This window comes from Condylura cristata, unplaced genomic scaffold (assembly GCF_000260355.1).
Source record: "Condylura cristata isolate star-nosed mole 26May11 unplaced genomic scaffold, ConCri1.0 scaffold00016, whole genome shotgun sequence".
In the NCBI taxonomy this organism is placed as follows: Eukaryota; Metazoa; Chordata; class Mammalia; order Eulipotyphla; family Talpidae; genus Condylura; species Condylura cristata.
In genome coordinates, this window is record NW_004567117.1 from 12,623,686 (window position 1) to 12,635,433 (window position 11,748).

Genomic DNA, 11,748 nt, shown 5'->3' on the forward strand with positions numbered 1-11,748 from the left:
TCCACCAGGGAGGGCCTCTCCCATGGAATTTTAATAACACAATCGTACTAGTCTGTTGTGAATATGTGTATCTGGATTCTATACATAAAAGGATTTTTTGCCCCGCCCATGAGCCACTTTTCACTCCTTGCAGGCAATATTTCAGCTATTTAGATAGTGAAAATGAGAAACAGAACTTCCTACTAGGGAAGGAATTGCCACTGAGATGAAAGAGTTAAAGATAAAGTGTCCCTTAAGCCAAATGTATCAAGGAAGGAATGGTCAATTCTAGCAAACAGTGCTAATAGAGCAGAGACAATAAAGACAGACTTAACCATTAAATTTGGTTCATGGAGATCACTGGGTGTTCATTTCATACCATGAACTGTTAAAGTGAAAGGGTAATGACTGTATCATTTGGACACCAGGACCAGAGCATACATATAAACAAGTCACTTATGAAGTTTTGTAATGAGCAGGACAGGGAGTGGGATAGTAAGCTAGAGATGAGTGTGACTCAGTGAGGATTTTTTAAAGATTGCATATTATAGCATGTTCAGCATATTTTTATCCTGGTGGAATCATTAGGAAAGAAATCAATAATTTTGGAGAAAAAGGCAGTAATTGCTAGATCCCTGAAAAGGTGGAAGGAAATGGTGACGTTACTTATCACTCATGTCCATCTAGTTACCTTTCGCACTTTGATTTTCAGCATTTCCTTTTCTCAATTGTCAGTTACATCTCTGATGTAGTTTTTGAAATTCTGGGTGCATGAAACTGTATAAATTACTTAACATAGCTGATTTCTGTAAAAATATCTATTAACTTAGAACTTGAAAGTTAGGCAGTGCTGAAAATTTCTCCCACAAAGTGCGCTTTTATAAAAGTACTATAAAGGTTTTGTATTCATGCTGTATCTTTATTCATAATGAAATTATTATGAATGCATATTACTTTTATAATTTTTTTTTCAGCGACACTAAGAAAAATTGCATTCAGTTCATTGAAGAAAGATATAAACTTAACTAAAAAGTTCCACAAGTTTGGATGTTAGATATTTCCTATGTACTACATCATAGTAGATATTTTGTACTTTTTTTAAAAAGGGATTTATTTATTTAAGCATACAAGAACTGGGCCACAGACCAGAAGTGTGGGGGTGAGGGGTGGGGAGAGGATTCACCAGAGTCAGAGTGGGAAGCAGAACAGGCAAATCTACTGAAATCCACTGCTGAGGGGAATAGCAAGTGAGACAGGAGAGGTCTGCTGCACCGGGTCACCTTCCTGGCTGGGGATCGCACTAGTGTTGATAGGTTCATAGTGTTGCAATTTAACCCTTGAGCCATTAGGGAGGCCCCTATTTTGCACAACATTTTAAAAAATTATCTAGTGTCATCTTGTAAAATGGTTTTTTGAAACCTTTTGCTTTCCTTTTCTGAATTTGTTTTATGCATCTCGTTTCTACAATTATGTAATTGGGTGTTTTTTTTTTCCTTTCTACTTAGAAACACATGGAACGAGCATTTATCCTTCTAAGTCATCTTTTAATTTAGCTACAGTTGTTGCTGAAACACTTGGACTTAATGTTCAAGAAGAATCGGTAAGTAATTCTTTAGTTTGGTGGTAATATGAATTCATTGGGTTTGTTTTTAAGAGAATTGAATGTGAGAAAAGTTATTTTGTCCAAAGATCATTGGATAAAAACCTAGAACAAACCTATTGTGGCTAGAAGGCCCCATTTATATTACCAGGACAATCACAGAAATCTGACGTCTTTACAAGTTTTGGGATATTGGTTGCAAGTTGAGTAAAAATTTAGAGAAGGACCATCATGGCTTAGATTTGGCCAGCTCTGTGCTCTGTCCTCTCCTCTCTCCTTGCCCGTTACCCTGTTCCATCAAAGAGAAGGCTTCAGGGTGATTTCAGAATGCATTGGATCTTTTTGGCATCCTTTTAACTGTGATTGCCTTTGAAAAACTGAATTCTTGGGACAACTATAGATGTATTAGTTGTTCTTTGTCCCCCTGTCAGTTCAGTTAGACTTAATGCATAAGGTTTGGGTCAAAAATTAATCTCCATTTTCTTTTAATTATTTTAGTACTTCTTGCATTTACTTTTTTCTTGACCGCTAAAAGAATAGAAAAGTTAAATTCTTCAATCTTAAGGAAGTTTTATTTTGATACAACTTTAAAAAATATTCTTTTGCTTTAGTCAGTATGTTTGTCTGTACGATGGTTTTTTTCATTACAGTTATATATTTTGTCCTTTATAGTTTTAACTCCATCTTCAAATGATAGTGGGTAGTTTTCTAAGCTTTCAATTTTAAATGTGTTTGGATAGTTTTTAATTCTCTCCTTCCCATAAATTTGATGAGTAAGTGATCTACACCCCAAATAAATTAAGGGAGCTACACTCTGAAGACTTGCTGAGCAAAAAATGTTCAGGCCAGTAGCTGCTGTATCCCCCATGTGTTAGAACAGAGTATCAGTCTCCACTCCAGACCATCTGAAAGAGAACTTGCCTTTTAACAAGATTCCCAGTTGACTTGTATGCATGTTAAAGTTTCAAAGTGCTATTTTGTAAAGGATGCTTGTAAATTTACCTTCTATAGAATGAATAATTATCTATATTCTTAATGTTTTTTGAAATGGGGTTTTATATACCAGTAATAGAATGTACTTAGATAAAATATTAAGGTATTAAGCAATTCCTTCCTTAAAAAGGGCAATTTTTTTTTTACTATGGTAAAATTCACATAGTACCATTTTAAAGTATACAATTCAATGGCATTAAATACATTCATTATTTTATGCAATATTCCAGAGCGGTTTTATCACATTAAAAGAAAACCTAGTACCTGTTAAACATCCAGTCCCCATCCCCCATTCTCTGTAGCCCCTTGCAGCCACCAAAATGTTTTCTGTTCTTATGTGGTTTTTGAATCTGGCTTTTTTTTTTCCTCATTTAGCCTGTGCTTGACGTTGAACACGTTATAACACATGTCAATATTTCATTATTAAGAAAAACTGATATTCCATTATATGTATATGTATACTATATGTATACTTTCTATTTTATTTTTAAAGGAATCTCAAGGCCCCATGAGTCCCCTTGGAGATGAACTGTACCACTGTTTAGGAGGTGACAAGAAAAAACCTTTTGAGGAATCTATAATAAATGGCGAAGATGCTTTAAGGTAATTTGGGGCACTTTGGTAAAAACTTGTAAACTCGGGCCCTCCCTGGTGGTGCAGCAGGTTAAAGCACAGCACTAAGAAGCTAAAGCCACATCAGCATGAGTCGGGCCCCACCCTGGAGGTGACCCACCTGGTGCGGCAGACCTCTCCTGACCCACCCACTGCTCCCCTCAGCAATATTTCACCGATCTGCCTGTTCTGCTCCCCACTCTGTCCCTGGTGAATCCTCTCACCGCCCCTGCACCTCTGGCTTGTACCCCAGTTCTGTATGCATAAATAAATAAATCTTTAAAAAAATAAAAAAAAACTTGTAAACTCTTTGTGATATCCCATTACAATGAGTGTCATAATCAAGCTGTTTTTCTCCCTTAGTATATAATTTGTTTTCTAGTTGAAGTAAATTTTATTTTTTAAAAATGTCTCCTTTGTTTAAAACTAGTTAAGGTCATTTTTACTTTTCAGTATAAAGAGGGATGTCATTTGTAAGTTTTTTTCTGTACTTCTATCAACAAGTGCTTAAGAATTCCCGGTCTTATTGTTCTGCCCTTTAAAAATCAAGTATCCCTATAGGGTTTGTAAAACTGTATGTGAGTTTGCATCTGTAAGCTTAGATGAGATTCCAAGATGGTGTTTCATCTCATTTTTACTAGTTTCAGTTATCCACTAGCCAAAAATATCTATATTTATACAACATTTTGATTTTAAAAGTTTTTTATTTTAGATACATATATGACATTTAATTCATCATCATGGTAACTTATTAAAGTAGATTTTATTGACCATATTTTATTTTATACTTGACAAAAATGAAACCCTAGGGAGATTAGCTCTCTAACTTAAGGACACATAGCTAATAGTACTGGAACTAGAACTCTTACTCTCCCAATTGAAATCTGATGCTCTTTCTATTACCACAGCTACATCCTCTGCTAGAAGTAGACAGAGCCTTCTTCTTTTTTTTTTTTTCTTGAAGTACTCATGACAAGATTTCATACCACGAACGAATTTGGATGCCCAGCAGACTTTATTTAAATAAGATTTTATTATAAAGTGAAATTATTTAAGTTACCTGAAAAAAATTATTGACAGAAATAGTCATGATAGTGAAACAGGTTTTATGTATCATTTTCCTCTGCTTTTTTGTAAGCTAACTAAAAGAAGACAAGTCAACAAGTGTACCCTACCTTAAATTTTGGTTAGTCAACTGCTTCTAATACATGGATAAGAACTTACTATTAATTTGCTCTATTAGTGAATGCTTTCTCATGCTTATCTTTTAATTTTTACCATTTCTTTAGTAAATAAATATGTGTATGCTTTTTAGATTTTCAGATTGTATTTCAAAGACTCCTCCTCGTGAAGAATTGGCTACTCGGGTGTCATCACCTGTATTTGGAGCTACCTCTAGCATGAAGAGTGGATTAAGTTTAAATACAAGTTTGTCCCCTTCTCTTTTAGAGACTGGGAAAAAAAACCATCTGAAAATAGCACCTTTCATTAATACTTCTAATTCTAGATTAGAGAAGGCTAGGTCAAAATCTGAAGATAGTGTACTTTATACACATCATAATCTTGGGTCTGAAGTGAACAGAATCATTAGTCAGTCACCTTCTAATAAGCAGATGCTTATAAGTAAAAATATAAGTGAATCCACAGGTGAGCAGGATAGTATTCATCACACGAAAGATGCTGTGATGGACAAACATTCGGTGCCCCTGAAATCACTGGTAGGTAGAACTTCCAAAAGGAAGAAAACTGAGGATGAAAGTGAAGATGAAGAAAGCTGTCCCCAGGCCTCGTTTGATAAAGAAAATGCTTTCCCTTTCCCTACGGATAGTCATTTTTCTGTGAATGGAGACAATGTGATGGAAAAACCCCTGGATCTGTCCGGTCCATTTTCATCTGTTCAACGTCAAGAGAAAAGTCAAGGAAGTGAAACCTCTAAAATCAGGTGTAGGCAAATGAATCTCTATGAGACTTTGAAGCCCATTCCAAAGGGCTCTTCCTCAAGCCGCAAGGCCTTTAGTGGGAGCTATATGTCAGCCAGAGACGACCCAGAGGAGCCAAGTTTTCAGGAAAGCATCCTCCAAACCTTGAGCAAATCCTCTCTAGATAAAGCACCATTGCAAATAAAGGAAGAAAATCCTGTCTTCAAGATTCCTCTTCGTCCACGTGAAAGTTTGGAGACAGAAAATCTTTTTGATGATATAAAGGTTTGTATTTAATGTTCAAAGATTCTAATTAAAATAGTTATTTGTGACTTTATCTAGAAGCAAATGTGTTGTTTCCTGTTTCAGGGTACTGGTTCTCTTGAGTCAATAAAAATAAAGAGCAAATCTGTTCATGGAGCATGTGAACTTGCATCGGTTCTTCAGTTAAATCCATGTAGAACTGCTAAAACAAAGTCTCTACAAAATAACCAAGGTAGGTATACTCTAGTGTTCCCACTGTTAATGACTCAGATAAATATTATGATCCATTTTGTTTATCTTTCGGCTAGATTGAGTGACAGGATGATTCGCATTGGTTTCATCTTACATGTATTATCTGTTCCTGGCTTCTTGAAAAAACAAATTGAGATCTTTATTATTATTTTTATAGTTATTTTATGAATTTATGTATTTTATGTAGTTATTTTCTTCACAAAAGCTCTAACTCTAAAATCTAAAAAGTACAGCTTTTATTATCAAACCTTGTTTTCCACATGCTTAAATATCCTGTCCCTTTTTCTTTGTATTAACATGTATATCTGTAATCATATGCATATATACATTTATATGGGTCCTTACATTTACATTTATAGGGCCCTTTTTTTTTTTTAATGCCAAGTATTCCCTGTACTTCATATGTAGTATTTTTTTTCTTTTATTCTTCATCTTTGTTTCCCTTATCCTTTACTCTGGATTTAACTTTCCTTTTTTCCTAACGCATATTCTTTAGTTCCTCCAGGAGGGTTTAATCCCCTTTCTGAAAACTTTTACTCTTATTCCTAATTTTTTAAAAAATCTTTTTATTTCTACCATGGTTGCTCTACTTACACAGTGCTACCTAACCTTTCACAGTTTTCTTAGAATTAATACAGTACCACTTTATGTTCACTAATTCTGTGTGGTTGTACATATATTGAAAGTCCCTCTAGAAAATGTTATCATTTTCACTCCTTAAGAAGATAATTGAAACTTCAGAATCACCCATTAAAATCTACAAGTCAGTGGTTTTGGTATGCTCACAGAGTTGTGCCACCCTCACTATAGATTTAAGTTTGGCTTATCACCCAAAAAAGAAAAAAGATCCATTCTTCTTTCCCCTCCTCATTTCCTACGTCCTGGGCAAATACATAATCTACCTTCTGTTATAGATTTCCCTATTCAGGAGTTTTCATATAAATGGTATCTTCTATGATCTTTTGTCACTTTGTCCACTACTATGAACATTGATGTACAAGTATTTTTTATGGATGAATGTTTTCACTTTTCTACAGGAATAAAGACACTAGGCCATATGCTATTTCTTTAACCTTTAAAAACTGTTTCCAAAGTGGCTATATCATTTCATATTCCAACTATCAGTAGGCAAGGCTTTGATTTCTCCACATCCTCACCAACACTTATTGTCTTATTATCTGTCTTCTTTGTTCTAGCCATCCTGTTAGATGTGGAATATATTTATTGAAGTGCAATTTACTTACATTATATTTGTATACAGTTATACAACAAAATGATTTAACATTTGTGTACAATGTGAATGACTACAAGTGTTTCTCATCTATTCTTAGAGCAGTTTTGTAAATTGGCAATACAATGTTACAAGCAATGGAGCTCATGTTGTCACTAATCACCTATTTATTTTGTGACTAAATATGCATACTTCATCCATTCTGCCCTTTCCCAAGTCCTCCTCTGATTACCCTGAGGAAAATACCAGTGTGTTCTCTGTATCAGTGAGTCTTTTTTTGTTTGTCTGTCTATGTGTATGGTATTTTTTTAGAGCATACATAAAACTAGAATCATATATCTATCTTTTTCTGCCTGATTTATTTCACTTAACATAATACCCTTAAGGCCCACCCATGTTGTTGCAACTGACAAAATTTCATTTTTTATGGCTGCATAGTACTTTGTTGTATACTCTTGTGTTGTTTAACAGTGAATTTCAGTCAGTGACAGTGGTTTGAATAAGTTACCCCATACTAAGGTTTGTATAATTATACTGCTTGATGTTCATATAAGAGAATCACCTAAATAAAGATGCATTTCCCAGAATACCTCGTCAAGTCACATGAAAAAAATAGATGTTTTAATATTTTATAAAAATATATCACATCTTTATTCATGCATCCATTTAGTGGACATTTAGGTTGTTTCTATGAGTAGTGCTGTAGTGAACATAGAGGTGCATATATTTTAGTATTTTTGTTTTCTTCAGATAAATACCCATAGGTGGAATTGTTAGACCATATGGTTGTTCAGATTTTATTTTTTTGAGAAATTGCCTTTCTGTTTTCCATAGTGGGTATATAAACAATATAAGTGGGTACATTAACAATTGCACCAAGGGTTCAAAGGTTCCCTTCACATCCTCACCAACATTTGTTATTTCTTGCTTTTTTGATGGTAGCCTGTCTGACAGCTATAATGTGATATGTTATTGTGGCTTTGAGTGCTAATGATGATGAGCATCTTTTCATATGCTTTGGACATTTGCATATCTTCTTTGGAGAACTGTCTATTCAGATCCTTTGCTCACTTTTATTTGGGATGTTTGTCTTATGGTATTATGGGAATTCTTTACGTAGATACATGATTTGCAAAACTTTTCTCCCATTTTGGGTTTCATAATATTTTAAACTTATGAAAATTTCTGAAATCCATTGTGTTGTGCTTTTTTCCCCCTTCTTTCAAAGATGTGCCCTTTGAAAATATCCAGTGGAGTATAGATCCAGGAGCAGACTTCTCTCAGTATAAAATGGATGTCACTGTAATAGATACAAAGGTAAGTTAGAAAGTAAAACCAAAGCCATGTGGTCTCCAGTGAGCTGTTAGTCGCCCTTCTCTTGACTCACTCTGACCTGAAATGATCACATACTTCTTAAAATCTACATTTATTTGTTCAGGAAACTAAGATATAAAATTGCTTATTCTTCCAACTTTATGGCATCTTTGAAATGGTATTAATATTTTCTGACTTGAGAATCATTTACTGGAAAATATAGTCTTAAAATATTTTGACTTTACTTTTTATCAAAATAATCCAGCATATGCCTTGATTAACCTAAAATATGTATAATTAAGGAAAAAATTTCATTTTCCCAATGATTTTGCTTTTTTTTTTAATTTTAAATTTTTAGTGGAAATAACTTTTTGTGTGTGTCTGCAGGCTCTATACAGTTTGAGAACTTCTCTTTCGCTTGGTAGCACATTAATAAATGATTTAACAGTGGCTAGGGGAATGTGTGCCCACCAAAAAGTCCAATTTGATTCAGTACTTACTAGTGGGCACAGATGCTCATTACTGAGAAGTAGACTGGAGAGGAAAGGGAGGGAAAGCCCCGGAGCATGGTGGTTGCTCATTCCCTTTACAGCGGCAGTCTGGCGGGGCTCCTCTGAGGCTCGAGAGAGGACGGACGCTTATATAGTGAAACTTAAATATTTTGCAGACAATAAAACCCAAATCATATTCTTACAGAGTAAAAGTAAATATCATTTCATACTATTAAAATGTACATTTAAAATGAATAAACTGAAAATTTTGTATTTTTTTAAAAATCTAAGGAAATATAAGTTCATAAAGGGATAATTGTTACAATTTAAAATGTTTTATTCTCTGATCAGGATGGAAGCCAGTCAAGATTAGCAGGAGGAGAGACAGTGGATATGGACTGTACATTGGTTAGTGAAACTATGCTTTTAAAAATGAAGAAGCAAGAGCATAAGGGAGAAAAAAGTCCAAGTAAGCTTTGAGTTTTTCTTTTTTAATTAAAAGGTAGAGGGAAAATTCTTGCATTGAGTATAAAAAACCTATACCAGTTTTTTTCCTGTTCTTAGAGTGATAGATTTCTCATAGAACAACTCATTTTCAGTATTTCAGAAAAATATCTTCAGCCAAACTAATTTTTTTCACAAAGAATTCAAATTGTTTGTATGGTCAGCAGACTGTCTCACCCATTTGCTTATGTATTTTGCCTGTGTGGCTACTCAGTAGAACTGAGTAGTTGTTGCAAAGGCCTCATGACCCCAGGGGCCTAAAATATTTATTGACCCTTTTAGAAAAAGTTTACTGATCACTGGTTTTGGTAATTTTTTATAAATGAGTGTGAAGAGGAATTTCAAGAGTCCCATTTTAGATATTTTAGAAATATGATTTCATAAAGCAATCTGATGAAAAACAAGAGGGGTTAAGGAGTGGAAATTGATGTGAAAAGTATTAGTATAGATTTGCGAACTATCAATAAATTAAGAATGACAGTATATATGTTGAGTTACTATGCCTTTTTTTAAAATAATATAATAATTTATTTTTACTTCATTTTGTGCCTTTTTCCATCTCAGTTGTAATCCCCATGGGCTTCCCATCACCAAATATCCTGTGTGCCGTCACCATAGTCCAGTGTACTTCCTTCCCCACCCCATTTTTGATCCCATTCCCCACTCTACCCCTGTAAAATGTCTCTGGTATATAGTTGTTCATTATTATTATTACTATTATTATTTTCTCCCCTGGTCCTTTATGCTTCTGCTATGAGTGAGACCATCTAATATTTTTCCTTGTCTTTCTTACTCTGCCTTTTTCTGTATCTGTTGAAAAAGGCATTTGGCTCAATTAAGCTTTAACAGGTCTTTATAGTGGGAAAGTTAATTCTGTCTCTAAAGCCTTGATTTTCCAAAGTAATGGAAGTAGTGGAAAGTTTTTTGTTGGCATTACTTTAACATAGAGGTATATGGCATGAGCTCAATGAGACTGGCAATAATTTTCATCTATCACTGCAGGATAGACCCTGCCATATGGGTGTGCACTGTTTAAAGTAGAGGCATTTCCTAGGGATAATATGTTAGAAACTGTGAGGACATTCAGAGTGTAGCTGCCTTCCTTGTCTTCAATTGAGTATCCTATAGTCCCCTGCAGGGACCAGGTACCAATCTTGTTCTCATTTCTTCCGAAATACTTTACTTCTTGTTGCCCTGTGAGAAGATTTTAGTAGTCTGTCTGAATTCTTGTTCTCTAGCAACGAATAACTATCCATATGCCTGTGTTGAAAGGATAGTATCTATTAAAATAAAAAACCTTGATAGTAATTTTTTCTCTTTCATAGTGAAAGACACAAATAATATTCCTTTAAGAGATACTTTGCTTTTGAGATTATTTTGTTTCTAGAAACTAAAGTAATATGACTGCTTTGGATTCAAGTTTATCTAACTCAAAAATTAGAATTTTCTGAATATATTATATGGAATATATATATATATGGAATATAATATATAATGTACTTTATACAATATAATTATATGGAATGTAACTTCTAATATAGAAGTGAGATTCGAACTTGATGTAGAGAGTGGAGATAATTTTGGGGAAATATGATGTTATCAGTACTATTGCTACATAATAAATCACTCCTGATAAGTTAAAGAATTTAACAACAGCCATCGTCTTCTTATCTTACAGTTCCTATGGCTCAGAATTCAGGAAGGGTTTGGCTGGGTAATTTTTGCCTCAGGTTGTCTTGCAGGTGGAGGTTCAAGGTGCTGGGCCTGGACTGGCAAAGCTCCGGGAGTCTTGCCTCCTCCCTCTCCTTCAGTCCTAGGGTTTTTATCCAGCCAGTTAGGATAATGGGAATTTCCTCAGGACATGGAGACTAGGTTCCCAGAGTTAACATTCCAAAGAGTAAGTCAAGTTGCATAGAAGTTGCATGCTGTTTTTGTGATCTAGTCTCACATAGTGTCCCAAAGATCTGCCCAGGTCAGAGCTAGAGGACCTATCCTCACCCACAGAGTGCCGTTGAGGTGAATTCATTCATTGAGCCTAGCACTCATATATTATTTACAAATTTGACCCTGAAAATGAAAACTATAAACAAATGTTTAGTCATGCAGTCAATATTGAGCCACATTTCTGAACCAGGAAGTGTTTGAGACTGGAGGTGATGAGTCACCCACGAAAGTGCATCCTAACAGTAAGGGAACAGGTGGTGTGACAGACGGTGGTAAATGAAGTGTCGGAGAAGAACCAAGCAGGCCAAAAGTGTTAGAACACCCCACACTGAGGGAGGCAGTCGTTACTTTAGATGATCTCCATATATTTTTGTTCTGTCATTGGTTAGCTGCTGCAGCTACTTCTGTTTTTTAATAAACTCTGGTGTCTTTAAATTGTGGTTATGTGATGGGAAATGTAGCTAGTACTGTGAATATGAATTTAGTACTTTGCCTATCAAATATGGAATTGAATTTATTGTTTGTTTCAGCACTACACTACTAGATGTTAATGATGGCGCAAGGAAATGTTTGGGTTTTTTTTTTTTTTTTTTTTTTCACATTAGAATACACAGCACCTTTTTTTGCACATTTTATTTAAACTTA

General features: G+C 34.7%; 1 protein-coding gene across 1 annotated transcript in view; it reads left to right on the forward strand.

The window, feature by feature from the left end:
- RBBP8 (retinoblastoma binding protein 8) overlaps positions 1-11,748 on the forward strand; it is a 50,214-nt gene that overhangs the window by 30,201 nt on the left and 8,265 nt on the right. The window contains exons 8-13 of the mRNA XM_004683986.2: positions 1,485-1,579; positions 3,066-3,175; positions 4,500-5,388; positions 5,473-5,599; positions 8,079-8,167; positions 9,007-9,124. Coding sequence (XP_004684043.1) covers positions 1,485-1,579; positions 3,066-3,175; positions 4,500-5,388; positions 5,473-5,599; positions 8,079-8,167; positions 9,007-9,124 — 1,428 coding nt within the window. The remainder of the gene's footprint in view (positions 1-1,484; positions 1,580-3,065; positions 3,176-4,499; positions 5,389-5,472; positions 5,600-8,078; positions 8,168-9,006; positions 9,125-11,748) is intronic.